This window comes from Alosa alosa, chromosome 24 (assembly GCF_017589495.1).
Source record: "Alosa alosa isolate M-15738 ecotype Scorff River chromosome 24, AALO_Geno_1.1, whole genome shotgun sequence".
NCBI lineage: Eukaryota > Metazoa > Chordata > Actinopteri > Clupeiformes > Clupeidae > Alosa > Alosa alosa.
This window is the reverse complement of record NC_063212.1, coordinates 15,854,227-15,869,226: the sequence shown is the minus strand read 5'-3', so window position 1 is coordinate 15,869,226 and position 15,000 is coordinate 15,854,227. Positions and strand designations below refer to the sequence as shown.

The following is a 15,000-nucleotide window of genomic DNA, read 5'->3' as shown; positions in this document are numbered from 1 at the left end:
TTATTCTCTCACTGTCTAGAAAGTATTCTCTGTACTCTCTCTCTCTCTCTCTTGTCCTCCCTTGTCACCTCTTACTCTGTCACTAACTATCTTCACTATTTATATCACATTTAGTCATTTGACTAATACACTTTCAAAAGAAGCTTACAAGCTAGCTTATCTCTATTAATGCACCTCAATCTTGTCATTTAATTTGTTGGTATGTCCTTTCACCTTTCGCTTAAATGGACATTCTTCAGGGATTCTCTCTCTCTCTCTCTCTCTCTCTCTCTCTCTCTCTCTCTCACACACACACACACACACACAAATCCCATTCTTTAACAGCAGGCAGAGTTCTGTTTTGACAGTCAACACACGCAGGAAGTGTTGGAGAAAGTGGTTCGGACAACCATTGTAGACTACCCATGTAGTCAGGCCTACAGCATAGCATAGCCTATGTCAGAACTGCTGTAGCCTTCGTAGGCTACTGCGCCAAACCAAGCATGGATGCTACACCGATCCAGTAAACACCGCGCGTGTACAGTCATGGATGGTACTGTTGCAGTCAAATGCTTTGTTATGTTTGCTGACTTTAGAGAAGCATGCGAAGGTAAGTAGCCTGAACGTTACAGGTTAAATCTGTGAATTTGAAGAGTTTTCAGGCACGTGTCATCAAAAAGACATAAAGAAGAAGAAGGATAAAGAGCAGAGTACCCTTCATTAAACTGGTTTGTGCAAATCTGATTAATGATCAAAAAGCTGAAGATATGCATGCCAACACATTTTCTTCGGCTGACGAAACAACAATGGAAGATGAACGTCCAGCATCAACTATAGGCTACTTTTATTTTCTGTCTAAGTTCAATGCAATGAATAGTTTTCCTAAGACAATAGTCTGGTCCACCATGTATCGCAACAGGCGTCCAAAGTATCAGTGGAAAAGCAGGAAACTGGTGCCGACAACGGCATACCAGGGGACTTACCATGACTCAAATCGGACGTCTGGATAGCCTACATGATCGTTTGTTCTTCGCTGGACCTTCCAGACTTCTCTGTGCACCTTTCGCAAATGAAGCTGTTTTACGAAAAACAGTGTTTTCACGGCAAAAAACGTGTTTACATTAATGCAAACATGAGCTTTGTTTTACCCTGGTCTGTAAGACAGCATTGTAACAGGAGCTCGCTTTAGTCCGCTCCCTCTCTGCGCCTCACTGACCGCTATTTCCAAACTTTGCAAGTAGAGAGAGAGGGAGGGAGAGAGAGAGAATTTTCCCTGTCGCCTAATGTCAGTGGTGCACCCCTCCCTTCGCTTTCTTAACAAGAGTGCCACAGTCTGACTCCCAACTGCCGCTGAACTCAAAGTTTCCATTTTTTCCTCAAGTGTAAAATAAATGAATAAACAATAAGAACGTTGATGTGTATCCAATATAATGGCATTTGTATGCTGTTACACAACTTTCACAGTAGGCTAACTGGTTTGAGAATAACACACACAACGCCAACTTTTGAGTACGTTCAGATATGTTTAATGGTTACTAAATATCCAACTTTTAGAATTCAACATCATTTCTCTTATGAATGTATTGTCAATGCACAACTGAATTCAGGTCATGCAGAAGGTTATTTCCCAAGTACCTGTATATTATGTATGTGTTGGATACAGTTGGATGATGAGACATAGGGGGAGGGGGGTATACTCAGTCTTACACATTCTGAATTCAGAAATAGTAGGCTTAGCCTATAAACGATAATGTAGGATTAGCAATAATTGAAACAGTCAAATGAATGTAAAATGCAAAATAGTTTAGGTAGCCTAGCCTAAGCTATGAACATGATTCAATGAACCCTCATTATCCCAGTAAAAAAGGAGTGTAACTATATTTTTAGAATGATGGTTCACAATGAAATACTGTATAATGTCCAGATACTTTTCAGAGATGTGCTGGGTTTCACTTTCTGAGGTTGCTCTAATACTGCCGTCTAGTGGCTAAGAAACACTCTTGCATCAATGATGCATGAGACATTTTATTGAATTCAACCTAGAAATAGATGGAGTTTATTTTATTTCCCTGTGCTAATTACATTGATGAATTATAGTGGTCCATAAAATGTTTAGTTTTACATTGTGTGTCAATTACGTCCAAATGTCCACTTGTTGACAAACAAATCAAGGTTTTTTTTTTTAATAAAGTTTTGTCTACATCAGAAATTGTTGACCAGAAATCCTGTGAACACAGTATCATGGTATGGTCCATCCCAAACCCAAGAATTTGAACGTAGATGAACCTGATCCATCTCCTCCAGCTGCAATGCAACGCCATTAGATCCGTTCACAGGGCTATTGGTGTCTGTATCATGACTTGAAGCTGAGGCTACCAATTCACTATTCTTGTATAAGGCAATTGCTGCCCCATTCTGTTGGCTAGCATGATAGCAGAAGTTGAAATAGTAAATTCCTCTGATTGGGGCAACAAATATCCCTAATAGATAAAATATATAGAAACAAAAGAAATGAATGCATTCACAGATCATCTTCCTTTTATACTTCCATGTACAGTAAAATTAATCCTTGCATGTAAATTCAGTTATATTTAATCATGTCTCTCAGCAAAAATTGTTAACACATATTAAATGTACTTGTAATTTTGTAATTGCAAACATTTAACATTTATTATAGCCTACCTGTGGCTGGATTATAGGCATTGCCTATGTTAGCGAGGACATTCTTGTACTTTAGAGTGGTTTCTACATCATATGGACCTGTGTGTCCCCTACCCCCAACAGAGGCAGAAAATGCTACATTCCCTGGAAAAGACAGAAATACATGAGAAAGGGAGAGAGCCCTTAAACATCTTGGTAAATGTGTGAACAGTAGGCTACCTCTGCCAAATCCCTCCAGCGGTCTGCTGTGTTCTCTCAGCTCAGCCTCTGTGAAGTTTGACCGGCGCTTCAGAGCTTGGATCTCTAGTGCTTGAACTACAAAGATGTATGTCATTATCACCCAGAGAGAAGTAATATTATTTTCTGATTGTCTGGTAGGGTGGCTACTAATTCTTCGGCGGCCGTTATCCCTTACTTAACGTGCTGTGTATGTGTGTGTGCTTGTGTGTGTGCACACTCATGTGTGTATGTGTGTGTGTGTGTGTGTGTGGGCTAGTGTTTGACACACATATGGCAGCCCACAGTATGAATTATATTAAGCGCACATATACTTTAATTATATTTATGTATGTATATTTACACTTAAGTTAATAATAACAACGAATTACTATTAGATTGTTAATAATAATAATAATAATAATAATAACATTATTAATAATAACAATCTAATGTTCACTAGACTACAGAGCATTTAAACAAATCAAATAGTTATCTTATGTTTTTCCAACCGACTTGACAACAGACTACTTGCCAGCATTTGTTAAAGCTTAGCACAAACACAACCCATGTGAAACATTGTACTGGTATTCATGGGTTTCATCAGGTCCCTTTCCACAGGTGTATTAATCAAGCACCATGCAGTCTGCATTCATAATTAAGGTGCTTGATTTTATACACCTGTGGAAAGGGACCTGATGAAACCCATGAATTGCAGCTAATACTGTATCACTAAGGGCAATTGTAAACAAATATGTTTGATTATTTAAGCATTTTGTGTAAGGAATTCATTACAATTGCCTTGCTCATTTCTTATGACTTAAACACTGACAGTGTTTAGGCTGTTTGGGGATACAGTGAGTATATAAAGGCAATACAGATTGAAAACAAACAAGAGGCAAGATGAACACAACCTAACCTTAATCATTCAAAGCATTGAACATCTCTTAGTGTTTAAAGAGGCAGTCTTACTAGTGTTTTCTCTCTTCAGCTCCTGCATGTGTGTCTCTGCTGCTGCCAGTCTGGTCTGCATGGCACTGAGTTCTGCTATGATGACACACATGTCTGGATAGCATGAATGTGTATCGATCTCATCAGCCTGGTGCTGTGGTGGTGTTACCTGCACCACCTCGTCGCCGGTGATGCTGTTCTCTTGCTGTTTCTCTGTCTTTCTTGTCTAGGGCCAGTGTAAACGATATGGAGAGTAGCAGCAGCAGCAGCAGCAGCAGCAGCAGCTACAGTTGTCAACCAAAGCCTTGAAATTTTCTTCAACTGGTTGTTCTTGGTAATTGGTAATGGAAAAACTGGGCCAGGATCACAACTATCAAAATCAAAGAAACATTGACTGCATTCATGCTATCAGTGTTTTAGAACTCTGTTGTGGTATTCATCATCTGACTTTATAGCTGTTTTGCAGAGAAAATATTGAATGTGGGGGAAATGGCTTTTGGATTTAGGTCTAAGTTCAATAGGACAACAACTATATACCTGTAACTTGCATTGTGTTGGGCCGTGCGGCTAAGCCCTGCACTCGCCTGGACTCGAACCTGCAAACACCTCGTACTTGGAATCGGATAACTTAAAGCCTGTCATTATAGCCTGTTTTAATTATCCATACTGTTGAATTTACAGTAGTACCTTGGTCAATTTGTATAGAACACTGAATTGACACTAGGTCTACTCAAGACGTTGACTAGTACACTTTGCAATAATGTCTTTACTCAAACAGATTCTGAATTGTAGTGAGTGACACTTTCTGTGAGATTCAAGCACTTTATCAGGAGTTGATATATAACTCTCTTAGTTTTCATTCAAACCTTTTCCAAAGTATGCCTAACATTTTCAGTCTTATAAATCCTTCGTAAAAAGGCCTTTGAATGGGTCAGGCAGCTACAGCATGATTTTGAAGAAAATGACAATTCAGGATTTCAACTTCAAATATCAAACAGTGGGTCTTTATTTAATTTTTCCACATGAAAGTAGAGGCCATACACTCTTAAAACAAATGTTTTGGAAATAACACAATTTGTGTTGTTTCTAACAAATTCATTTTAAAAGTGAAGATATTTTGATCAGTACAAAATTACTTTATTTTGTCAGGGGAGCTTAAATAAAAGTTAGTGGTATTTGAACACCCCTACAAATAGCCTATTATTGCCACTGAAAATGCTGCAATGAGTTGAACTTCCAGAGAGGCTCCACATGGTGAGTTAGGTGAGGAGAAGGACACCTGTTCCGGTCAGGTATGAATGATGATGATGTTCAGATATAAATGTAACCAAAATTGTAGTTGACTGATTAATTTAGCTGATTAATTTCATCTCATCACATCTTATCTCACATCTGAAAGAGGAGGAATCCCCTAAAGCAACTCCCGTTAAGTTGATCACCGTAGACCGTGGAGTGGGTATGGAGCGTGACATAGACGCGGTCGCCCTTCTCCAGGAGCAGAGTAGCTCCATTGCCAGCACTGTCTGTAGAGTCAGCAGCAGAAGCGTGATCACAGGCTGACAGTAAACGCTGATCATTCCTGAAGAGGCTCGTGTGCAAAAGCTGCATTTTCAGGGTTCCATCCTGTGAAAGTTGAGAAGCTGAGATAGTAGACACCCCTGACCGGCACGATAAATACACCTGCAAAAGAACAGAACATGTAGGGTAGACGTCAGGTTTGAAGGTGAGGTGATGTCATCCACACAGAAGTATTTCATCTACATAATACTGACTGCTTACAGCAATAAACTTGACTATGTCACATCTTGGAAAGGGAAATGGTGTCTTTACCTGTTGAAGGGTTGTATGCACTCCCAACATTTGTTAAGATGTTTTGAAAGGATAGGAGTCTGTTCATCATCTGAGGGACCCACATTTCCTCTGTCTCCCAATGCTGTCGCAAAAGCCACCTTGGGCTTAGCTGGGTTAAATAAATGTATACAGTATATTTGGGTCGATCACCATTAAAGACGTTTTAAAGTTAAATACATTAAAGACACACTTTTACACACAGAGTAACTTCAAAAACCTAATGTGAGCATATGCAGTAAAGATTCCTTGATTATATATTCCTTTTTTTTTTACAATAAAATATTTGCCAGGCATACTTTTCATTGGTATTGCTGATAATGCTGAGATTTCAACTGGGGTCACCGACACAATAACACATGTTTCAATATTACATTCCATTTCATCATACTGTATCTAATCCATTCCATTTGTTTACACTGTATCTAATTGTAATGAGTGAATCTATTTTTATTATTTTTACTATTATTATTATTTTGAACCCTATTTCATGCTCATAAAAATGTGATGGAAAAATAGACACATGAGGGTACACTGCATGTACCCCAATATCATACAGAACTAAACATCAGTAAGTCAGATGTATGGGGAGGAGAAAGGGTGGAGATGGGTTGCAGAAAGGCTTACAGAAAAAGCAGCAAGATCAGGCAGACTAAATATGCTTAATTAAGACGTCTATGTAAGAACAAGTGAAGATCAGCTGAGCAATCAGCTGGGCAGCCAGCCAAGTTACTGGCAGAGAGAGAGAGCTAGTAGATTTTAATGGAGGGCCAGGAGGCCCCCATATGCGGTGTGTTGGAGATAAAAAGTTGCACAGAGGCTGTGTGTGTTGAACTTGAACAATACCTCTGCCAAGTTCCTCCAGCAGTATGCTGTGGTTTCTCAGTTCAGCCTCAGTGAAGTTTGACCGGTGCCTCAGAACTTGGATCTGTAGTCCTTGAACTACAAAGACAAAGTAAAGATAATTTATATGTAGTGTGTGTGCGCGCGTGTGTGTGTGTGTGTGTGTGTGTGTGTGTGGCGGTGAAGTGGTAACATAGGGACAGGGTAAAGATAATTTATATATAGTGTGTGTGTGCGTGTGTATGGTAACAGAGTGGCTAAGGACCTGGTTGCTATAGGGACAATGGCCCTGGGAATATTATTGACATATGTAAGTCGCTTTGGATAAACGTGTCTGCTAAATTAGTAAATGTTAGTGTGTGTGTGTGCGTGCGTGTGCATGTGCGTGTGTGTGTGTGTGTGTGTGTGTGTGCGCGTGTGCATGTGTGTGTGTGTGTGTGTGCGAATTTGTGTGTGTGTGTGTGTGTATTTTGCTTCATCTCTAGACCTCATACATCACATTCCAGGCCTATACACCGTCTGAATTGGACTTGATATGTCCATAAAATAAGTACATTGTCCGTATATTATCTGTATGTCTCTGTATTGTCTGTGCTCATAGAGGGACACCAATGGCTGAAACAAAATGTTTGTACTTGCAAATATTTGGACAGTGAAATTTGAAAATAATCCCAACATGGTATTTTCAATGATAAAACTTTCTCATACCTCATACACACACACACGCGGTCTGGGTACCTGCTACTTTTCTTTGCAGGGCAGCCATAGTGGAGTTCATTGTCATCAACTGACCCAACTTCCTGTCTGTGTTGCATCAGTTATGATTGGATTGACCATTTAGATTCAGATGCCAATATACTTTTCAATCACTACCATTAATTGTGTCATAAGCCAACTAGAGGGTAGTTTATTCTTAAATTACAGGTAGATATCCTCTCAGGTCCAGCTATAGGAACTACAAGTTCTGGAGTTTATTGGAGAGCGCATGAAGGATAAAAAGTTGCACTGAGGCACCGTACCTCTGCCAGGTTCCTCCAGCAGTATGCCGTGTTCTCTCAGCACAGCCTCTGCAAAGTTTGACCGGTGCCTTGGATCTCCAATCTTTGATTTTAATAATTGAACTACAAAGATATAGGGTAAAGATAATTTATAGAGTGCAGGCTTATAAATGTGTGTGTGGGTGTGGGTGTGCGTGCGTGTGTGCGTGCGTGCGTGCATGTGTGTGTGAGAGAGAGAGAGAGAGAAAGTGTTTCTCATCATCTCATCACATCTTATCTCTGAAAGAGGAGGAATCCCCTAAAGGATCTCCGATTATAGAAATCATTGTATACCGCAGAGTCACGGTGGAGTGTAACATAGACGTGGTCGCCCTTCTCCAGGAGCAGAGTAGCTCATGTACCAACACTGTCTGAAGTGTCCACAGAAGCGTGATCACAGGCTGTCACTAAATACTGGTTATTTCTGAAGAGGCTCAGCCAAGCATTGTGTGCCCTCTGATGTGAAAGTTGAGAAGCTGAGTAGTAGTAATAACAACAACAACTACATATCTGTATTTGTAGGACCATATGACAAATAGATAAGTGGATAGAATTGCAGCTATGTTTGCTCAGGGTTCTCCATTCAATTATATAATGTAAATCATAAATCAGGTTTTATAGGCCAAGTATACTTGCATATACAAGGAATTTGGTCTCTGCATTTATCCCATCAGTGAATAGACACACAGAGCACACAGTGAACACACAGTGAGGTGAAGCACACACTAACCCGGAGCAGTGAGCTGCCTTGCTACAGCAGTGCTTGGGGAGCAGTGAGGGGTTACAGTAGGTGCCTTGCTCAAGGGCACTTCAGCCGTGGATGTGGGCATGGGAGAGCAGTGCTCAACCACTTCCCCTGCCCACATTTGTCCTACTGGTCAGAGATCGTTCCAAGCCCGAAGGCCTAACCAGTAGGCCACGGCTGCCCCATATTCTGTATCCAGCTTGGTATGTTCTCAAACACTGTACAACTGTCAATACTCTTAGCCAAAGTCATCTGGGGTATTCATAATTAGCTGACCCATCTCATTTACTGGTGATTTCAATCAGACATGCTAAGAATAAAGAGTCTTTGAGTATTTGCGGTCACAAAGGTTTTTATGGGTTTCTCCACTGTGTGGATTTCTGCAATTAAAGCATTAAACCTCGAATAATTTAATTTATGTATTTAGGTTTGATATGGTTAGGTTTGTTTTAACGTGTTCCTAACATGCATGTCATAGCCTATCACTTCCTATTGTTTGGATGAATGAATGGATGTCCGTGTGAGTTTGAGCATAATGCTGACCATGGAGCTACAAGTTATAATGTCCTCTCTCAGGTCCACCTATAGAAATTACAAGTTCTGGAGTGTATTGGAGAGCGCATGAAGTATAAAAAGAGGCACCGTACCTCTGCCAAGTTCCTCCAGCAGTATACTGTGTTCTCTCAACTCAGCCTCAGCAAAGTTTGACCGGTGCCTCAGAGCTTGGATCTCTAATCCTTGAACTACAAAGTAGAGTAAAGATCATTTATAGAGTGCATGCTTGTGTGTGTGTGTGTGTGTGTGTGTGTGTGTGTGTGTGTGTGTGTGTGTGTGTGTGTGTGTAAAACATAACAATCATGAGAGATGATACATAGCCTATACACAGGTAACAGTACATAGAGTAAAGTAGACTGCATTGTATACCATTCACTAAATTGGTCACAATACAGGCAATACAAAAAGAAGGTGATAATGGCACAGTTACACCCAATCAAGTAATTTTCAAATAAATTTCTGATATTGTGTCCTTTTTGTGCTTAACTGAGAGTTTTCAATCTTACTCCTCTCCCACGCCCTGTATGTGTTCTACATATGCCGCCTCCAAGCACACCCAATAATGTGTGTCATCATTTTACTGGGTAAAATAATTATTTAGCACATCTTGAAAATCTTGATCTGTGAAAATAGGGGGCTCCTTCAACTTTTTCAAAAATTTGTACAGTGTTCATCCAGCTACAAATTGCCCCTGGTAAATTTAAAAAGTCCACTTCAAGTCAAAAAGTGATGCCACCGAAAATATGCCATAATGCACGCAGCATATTTTGCTGGATGATGATGGACTTCATCAGTCTTACCAGTGTTCATCAGTCTTACCACGTGGTTCTCTGCAGCGGTCAGTCTGTTCAGAATGGCCCCGAGCTGTGCCAGGATGGCACACATGTCTGGTTGGCACATGCGTGGGTTGGTCTCATCCTCAAAGTCTGAGTGGAGGATGCTATCTCCTCCAAGGTTATATTAGGTGAACACCAAAGGAGGGGCTACTGCTCTGTCAAATTAAAATGAATTAATAAATACACGTGACAAGTAACTTTTTATTAACAGTTTACATATTAATAGAATCATCAGTTTAATCACTTACAGTACACACACACACACACATACTGTACATATACACATACACATTCATGTATGTACACACACATACATACATTTCTGAACAACTGCTTCTGTCATCACAATCTTTTTTAAATCAAATTTGTCTGATTCACTAACTTACACATTTAAAATAACATTTTATTTTTTTATTTGAAAAATGCATATTGGCACACTGTATTGAATTAGAAGTATGGTCGATATTGAGTTATACCTATACAACTTTTTAGGCTTTCTGTTGAAAAAGGATCTGCTTGCAGACAACACCGGCAACAAATCCAAAACAGTAGACAGTCTTATAAATTCAAAGGCCAGAATTCAAGAGGTAAAACAGTTCAAAGCAGAGTAATCTCTGGATCCAACAAGGCAGGTCAATGTACAGGCAAAGGTCAAAAACACAGGATCAGAGTTCACTTACAATGTGCTGGACCAGCACAGTGAACAAAGTGGCACAATCTGGCACAAAGACTGACGTAAAGTGTAACTCTTGCCAAAATGCATTCTAGGATGTTTTTGTGAATGTACCCGAGTCAAACTTTTGTTTAAAAGCATAATTACGTCCGAAGCGCCACTTTTAAGCCTGCCTGTGTTGTCGTTTTTGGGTCAAATGGCCTTTTGAATGGGAATCGTACGGGCACTGCTATTTTGATACGTGATGGCGACAAAATCGCTATTTTAAAAACACTAAGAAGGCTTGACACAACATGAAACTTTGATTGAACTATCATCAGTGTTTCTACACATGAACTTGAGCATTGAGAACATTGTTGGTGTACACAGAGTTTACTAAAATAATCTTGCCAGTCAAGGAGTGAGTTGTCCAAAACCTTTCTTTTTAGTAAACTATGTGTACATGCACTTGGCAATTTCCTTGTTCCCTGTTTCTTGTTCCTTGTTTGTACAACAATTCTTTTACAAAAGCTAATGATGAGGACCCACTAATTCAACAACAATTATTTTACAAAAGCTAATGATGAGGTACCAATAATTATTTCAATTAAGATTCAATATATTTTTGTCTTTATTTTGTTTATTATCATTATTATTTCAGTTCAACATGGACATGACAGGTTGTTCATTTCAAGGAGACATTCTTACATTGAACATATTGCCACCACTAACAAACACTGATATGATAAAAAAGGGAAAAAAAGATAATTATAATAAAAATGACAAATATACAAAACTCACACAGAAAGGGGAAGGGAAGGGAGTGAGTGACCACTGTCTACAGAACCATCACTGCAGTATGGTTAACACTGCTGCATCATACATTACGGAACTTCCATACATATCCACAAATGAAAAATACCTAAAATATAAAGCATGTCTCTGCTCACTCTACTCGGAGTCAGACAATGTGATTTGTTCCCTAACACAATCTAAGAAAGGTCCCCATATTTGATTGTACTTATTTGCTGATCCTTTCAAATAGTATATAATTCTTTCAGGTTTGAGAAAATAAAGGGCATCTTTTATCCATTGTGTAAATGTTGGGGATTTGCTGTCTTTCCATTTGATCAAAATCAGTTATCTAGTGAAGAGAGTAAGAAAAGCAATACTATCAGATTGTGCCATAACAATTTGCCCTCCCTTCACCTTTCCAACCTGAAACACGTCATGGATTAAGGCTCGATCAGACAATCACCCTGTGTGTCGATTAAACTGCGAACTGAAACTTCTAATGTGACTGCAAATTATAATTTATTTAATAATATATAATTCAACGTAACATCAATAGCACTAGCACCTGTTCTTGTGAAGCAGAAGTACCTGGTGCACTTGAACTCTCGCCATATCTATTGATGGGTGTCGATCATCTGATCGAGCCTTAATCCATCACATGTTTCAGGTTGGGAAAAATACAAAGAAAGTTTCAAATCGAGAGCCAGTAACCGGCCCGATGCGAACGTCATTTCTGTGCTCTCAATCATAATTATTACACATGTGATAACAGTTTTATTCACCACAAGATTATTTTTCACCCTTCAGTTTCTGTATTTATGCTCTCGATTCCAGAATCTGCGCTCGTTTTCATTCTGTATGTGCTCGCATAACTAGTGGTGTGCCATCACATATCTGAAATGCAAGACATGCAATTAAGACTAATTAATTTGGCACAGCCAACAGATTGTGAAAATCCATGTGTCTCGGGCAATTTTCACTGGCACAATATATCTTCATGCTTCTCACATCTGATCGAGCCTTAATCCATCACATGTTTCAGGTTGGGAAAAATACAAAGAAAGTTTCAAATCGAGAGCCAGTAACCGGCCCGATGCGAACGTCATTTCTGTGCTCTCAATCATAATTATTACACATGTGATAACAGTTTTATTCACCACAAGATTATTTTTCACCCTTCAGTTTCTGTATTTATGCTCTCGATTCCAGAATCTGCGCTCGTTTTCATTCTGTATGTGCTCGCATAAACTGGTGGTGTGCCATCACATATCTGAAATGCAAGACATGCAATTAAGACTAATTAATTTGGCACAGCCAACAGATTGTGAAAATCCATGTGTCTCGGGCAATTTTCACTGGCACAATATATCTTCATGCTTCTCACATCTGAAAAAGGAGGAATCCCCTAAAGCAACTCCGGTTATGATAATCATCGTAGACTACGGCGCCGCTATGGAGTGTGATATAGACGTGGTCGCCCTTCTCCAGGAGCAGAGTAGCTCCGTTACCAGCACTGTCTGTAGAATCCTTTGAATCTCTATCACAGGCCGTCAGTAAACGCTGATCATTTCTGAAGAGGCTCACGCAAGCCCTCCTTCCAGTGCTCCCAGGTCTGTAAGATGAGAAGCTGAGATAGTAGACACCCCTGACCGGCACGATAAATACACCTGTTAAAGAACAGAAGGACAGATGTGAAGTTTGAAGGTGAGGTCATCCACACAGAAGTATTTTATCAACTTAATACTGGCTGCTTACAGCTGTAAACTAGAGAATTTCAGTTCTGAAGCTTGGAAAGGAGAATATTGTCTTTACCTGTTGAAGGGTTATAAGCACTGCCAACATTTGTTAAGATCTTTTTAAAGGGTATGGTGTGTTCATTACTTGCTGGACCCACATTTCCTCGGTCTCCCAATGCTGCCGCAAAAGCCACCTTGGGCTTGGCTGGGTTAAAAAATAAATCATGGTGTGATCACCATCAGTTGACATGGCATAGTTTCACAACACTACATTATAATACAATGCAGGTATTCCCCTTTTCATACATTTTCAACAACCGACAAAAGGGGTCATACTCCTATCCACGGTATAAACATTACATAATGCAATACCAAGCATGCCAAGAGTTCTAGACAGAGGTAGAGGAGTCGTTGGACAACCAATACTGGTTAGTGCTTCTCCTGACCCTGCTGAAGTGTCCTTTAGCAAAGACACTTAAACCCAAAGTGTTCCTAATGTGCAAGTTGGTGCCTTGCATGGCAGCCTCCACCAGTGGTGTATAAGAGTGTGAGTGAATGGGTGAATGTGAGGCATGATGAGGACATTATGGTTACTGTATGTGTTTAGTTGACTTACTAAATATAAAGGCTATGGCAGCCACAATAAACAATTATATATGTTATAACATAGAGAACATTGTAGCCTGAAAGGTAAAGCGATTTCAATTAGTTTCAGACCTTACAGTAGAATTGTGCTGTGATTGTATGAACAAATTACATGTGTGATGAACCGTACCTCTGCTCAGTTCCTCCAGCAGTCGGCTGTGTTCTCTCAGCTCAGCCTCAGTGAAGTTTGACCGGTGCCTCAGAGCTTGGATTTCTAGTCCTTGAACTAAAGACAAGCCATGAGCATGTTTGACAATGTGTGTGTGTGTGTGTGTGTGTGTGTGTGTGTGTGTGTGTGTGTGTGTGTGTGTGTGTGTGATACATTTTCAGCTATTCAATTTTCAGAAACATGCAATTTATGTTGTAAGAGATGCCACTTTGGCTAGAGGGAACAGTGAGAAGAAACAGGGAAATCTTGCTGAACCATCAATCTTTCCACATTTTAATGTTTCATTTATATCCTCATTCATTTGTCATCATCACATGGATTTAGGGTTTTATATGGATCCCCTTTAGCTGATGCAGAAAACATCAGCTACTCTTCCTGGGGTCCACACACAACATACTGTATCTGTTTGTTTTTGTGTTGTCTTGCTTTGTTTGTGTTGGCTTTGTAAAGTGACCTTGAGTCTGAGAAAGGCGCTATATAAATAAAACGTATTATTATTATTATTATTATTATTATTATTATTATTATTATTATTAACATATAACAAACAACAAAACCAACATACAAGACAACAGATATAAAAGCAGGAAAAGAATAGATACTTTTCCTGGGGTCCACACACTACGTATAACAAACAAGAAATCGACATACAAGACAACAGATATAAAAACAAACAAACAAAAGAAAGACAGAAAAAGAATGAATACAGTAACTAAACCATCAACACACACAACAGACAACAACGACAACAAAATGACAAAAAGGACATGGAAAAAATAACAATTGGTAATTAAATCATCTACTAAAAATGTCCAATTAGTTACCTTTAATTTGGGATAAATGCACTTTAAATAGTGGCTAAGCAAGTATATATTGACAGAAGGTCTCCCATCTCACCTCTGTGTCCTTCCGTCAGTTCTTCAATCTCAGTCTTGTGGGCTTGCAACATTGCCTCCATGGCCTCCATCTTCTCCTGCAGAGCCCCCAACTCGCTCAGCAGGAACTCACAGGTGCTGAGCTGACAGACCAGTGGTACGGTCTGGGCACTGTAGTTCTGAATCTCGTTACCATGCTCTGTCCAGACTCCAGCATCAGAGGGAATGTTTGTATCCAGTGCTGCTGCTCCAGCAGGTTCAGACACCCAGGTGAGAAGCACCAACAGCAGACATAGAGGCCCCTTCATGTTCAGGCTCAAAGGCACACATGATTCTCTTTGTTCAGTCTGTCCACTAATATAAACCCTTAGTAAATCATTAAGTGTTAGTGATTTGTTGGTCACTTCCCCTTTATCACACTTTTAAAGCAGACAGCTGACCCAACAGATAAACATTG

The 15,000-nt window shown here is 39.7% G+C and overlaps 2 protein-coding genes across 2 annotated transcripts in view; both read right to left on the bottom strand.

Annotated features, from left to right (window-relative positions):
• The window catches only part of arhgef40 (Rho guanine nucleotide exchange factor (GEF) 40), a 39,265-nt gene extending 38,079 nt beyond the window's left edge, over positions 1-1,186 (bottom strand). The window contains 1 exon segment of the mRNA XM_048235915.1: positions 963-1,186. Coding sequence (XP_048091872.1) covers positions 963-965 — 3 coding nt within the window. The 5' untranslated portion in view covers positions 966-1,186.
• Positions 1,187-12,380: 11,194 nt separating this feature from the next.
• Positions 12,381-15,000, bottom strand: part of LOC125289241 (heavy metal-binding protein HIP-like) — a 2,702-nt gene continuing 82 nt past the window's right edge. The window contains exons 1-4 of the mRNA XM_048235989.1: positions 14,566-15,000; positions 13,630-13,725; positions 12,931-13,059; positions 12,381-12,785 (exon numbers count right to left, since the gene is read on the bottom strand). The exon at positions 14,566-15,000 is cut by the window's right edge and continues 82 nt beyond it. Of these exons, the coding sequence (XP_048091946.1) occupies positions 12,499-12,785; positions 12,931-13,059; positions 13,630-13,725; positions 14,566-14,851 (798 nt within the window). The 5' untranslated portion in view covers positions 14,852-15,000 and the 3' untranslated portion in view covers positions 12,381-12,498. The remainder of the gene's footprint in view (positions 12,786-12,930; positions 13,060-13,629; positions 13,726-14,565) is intronic.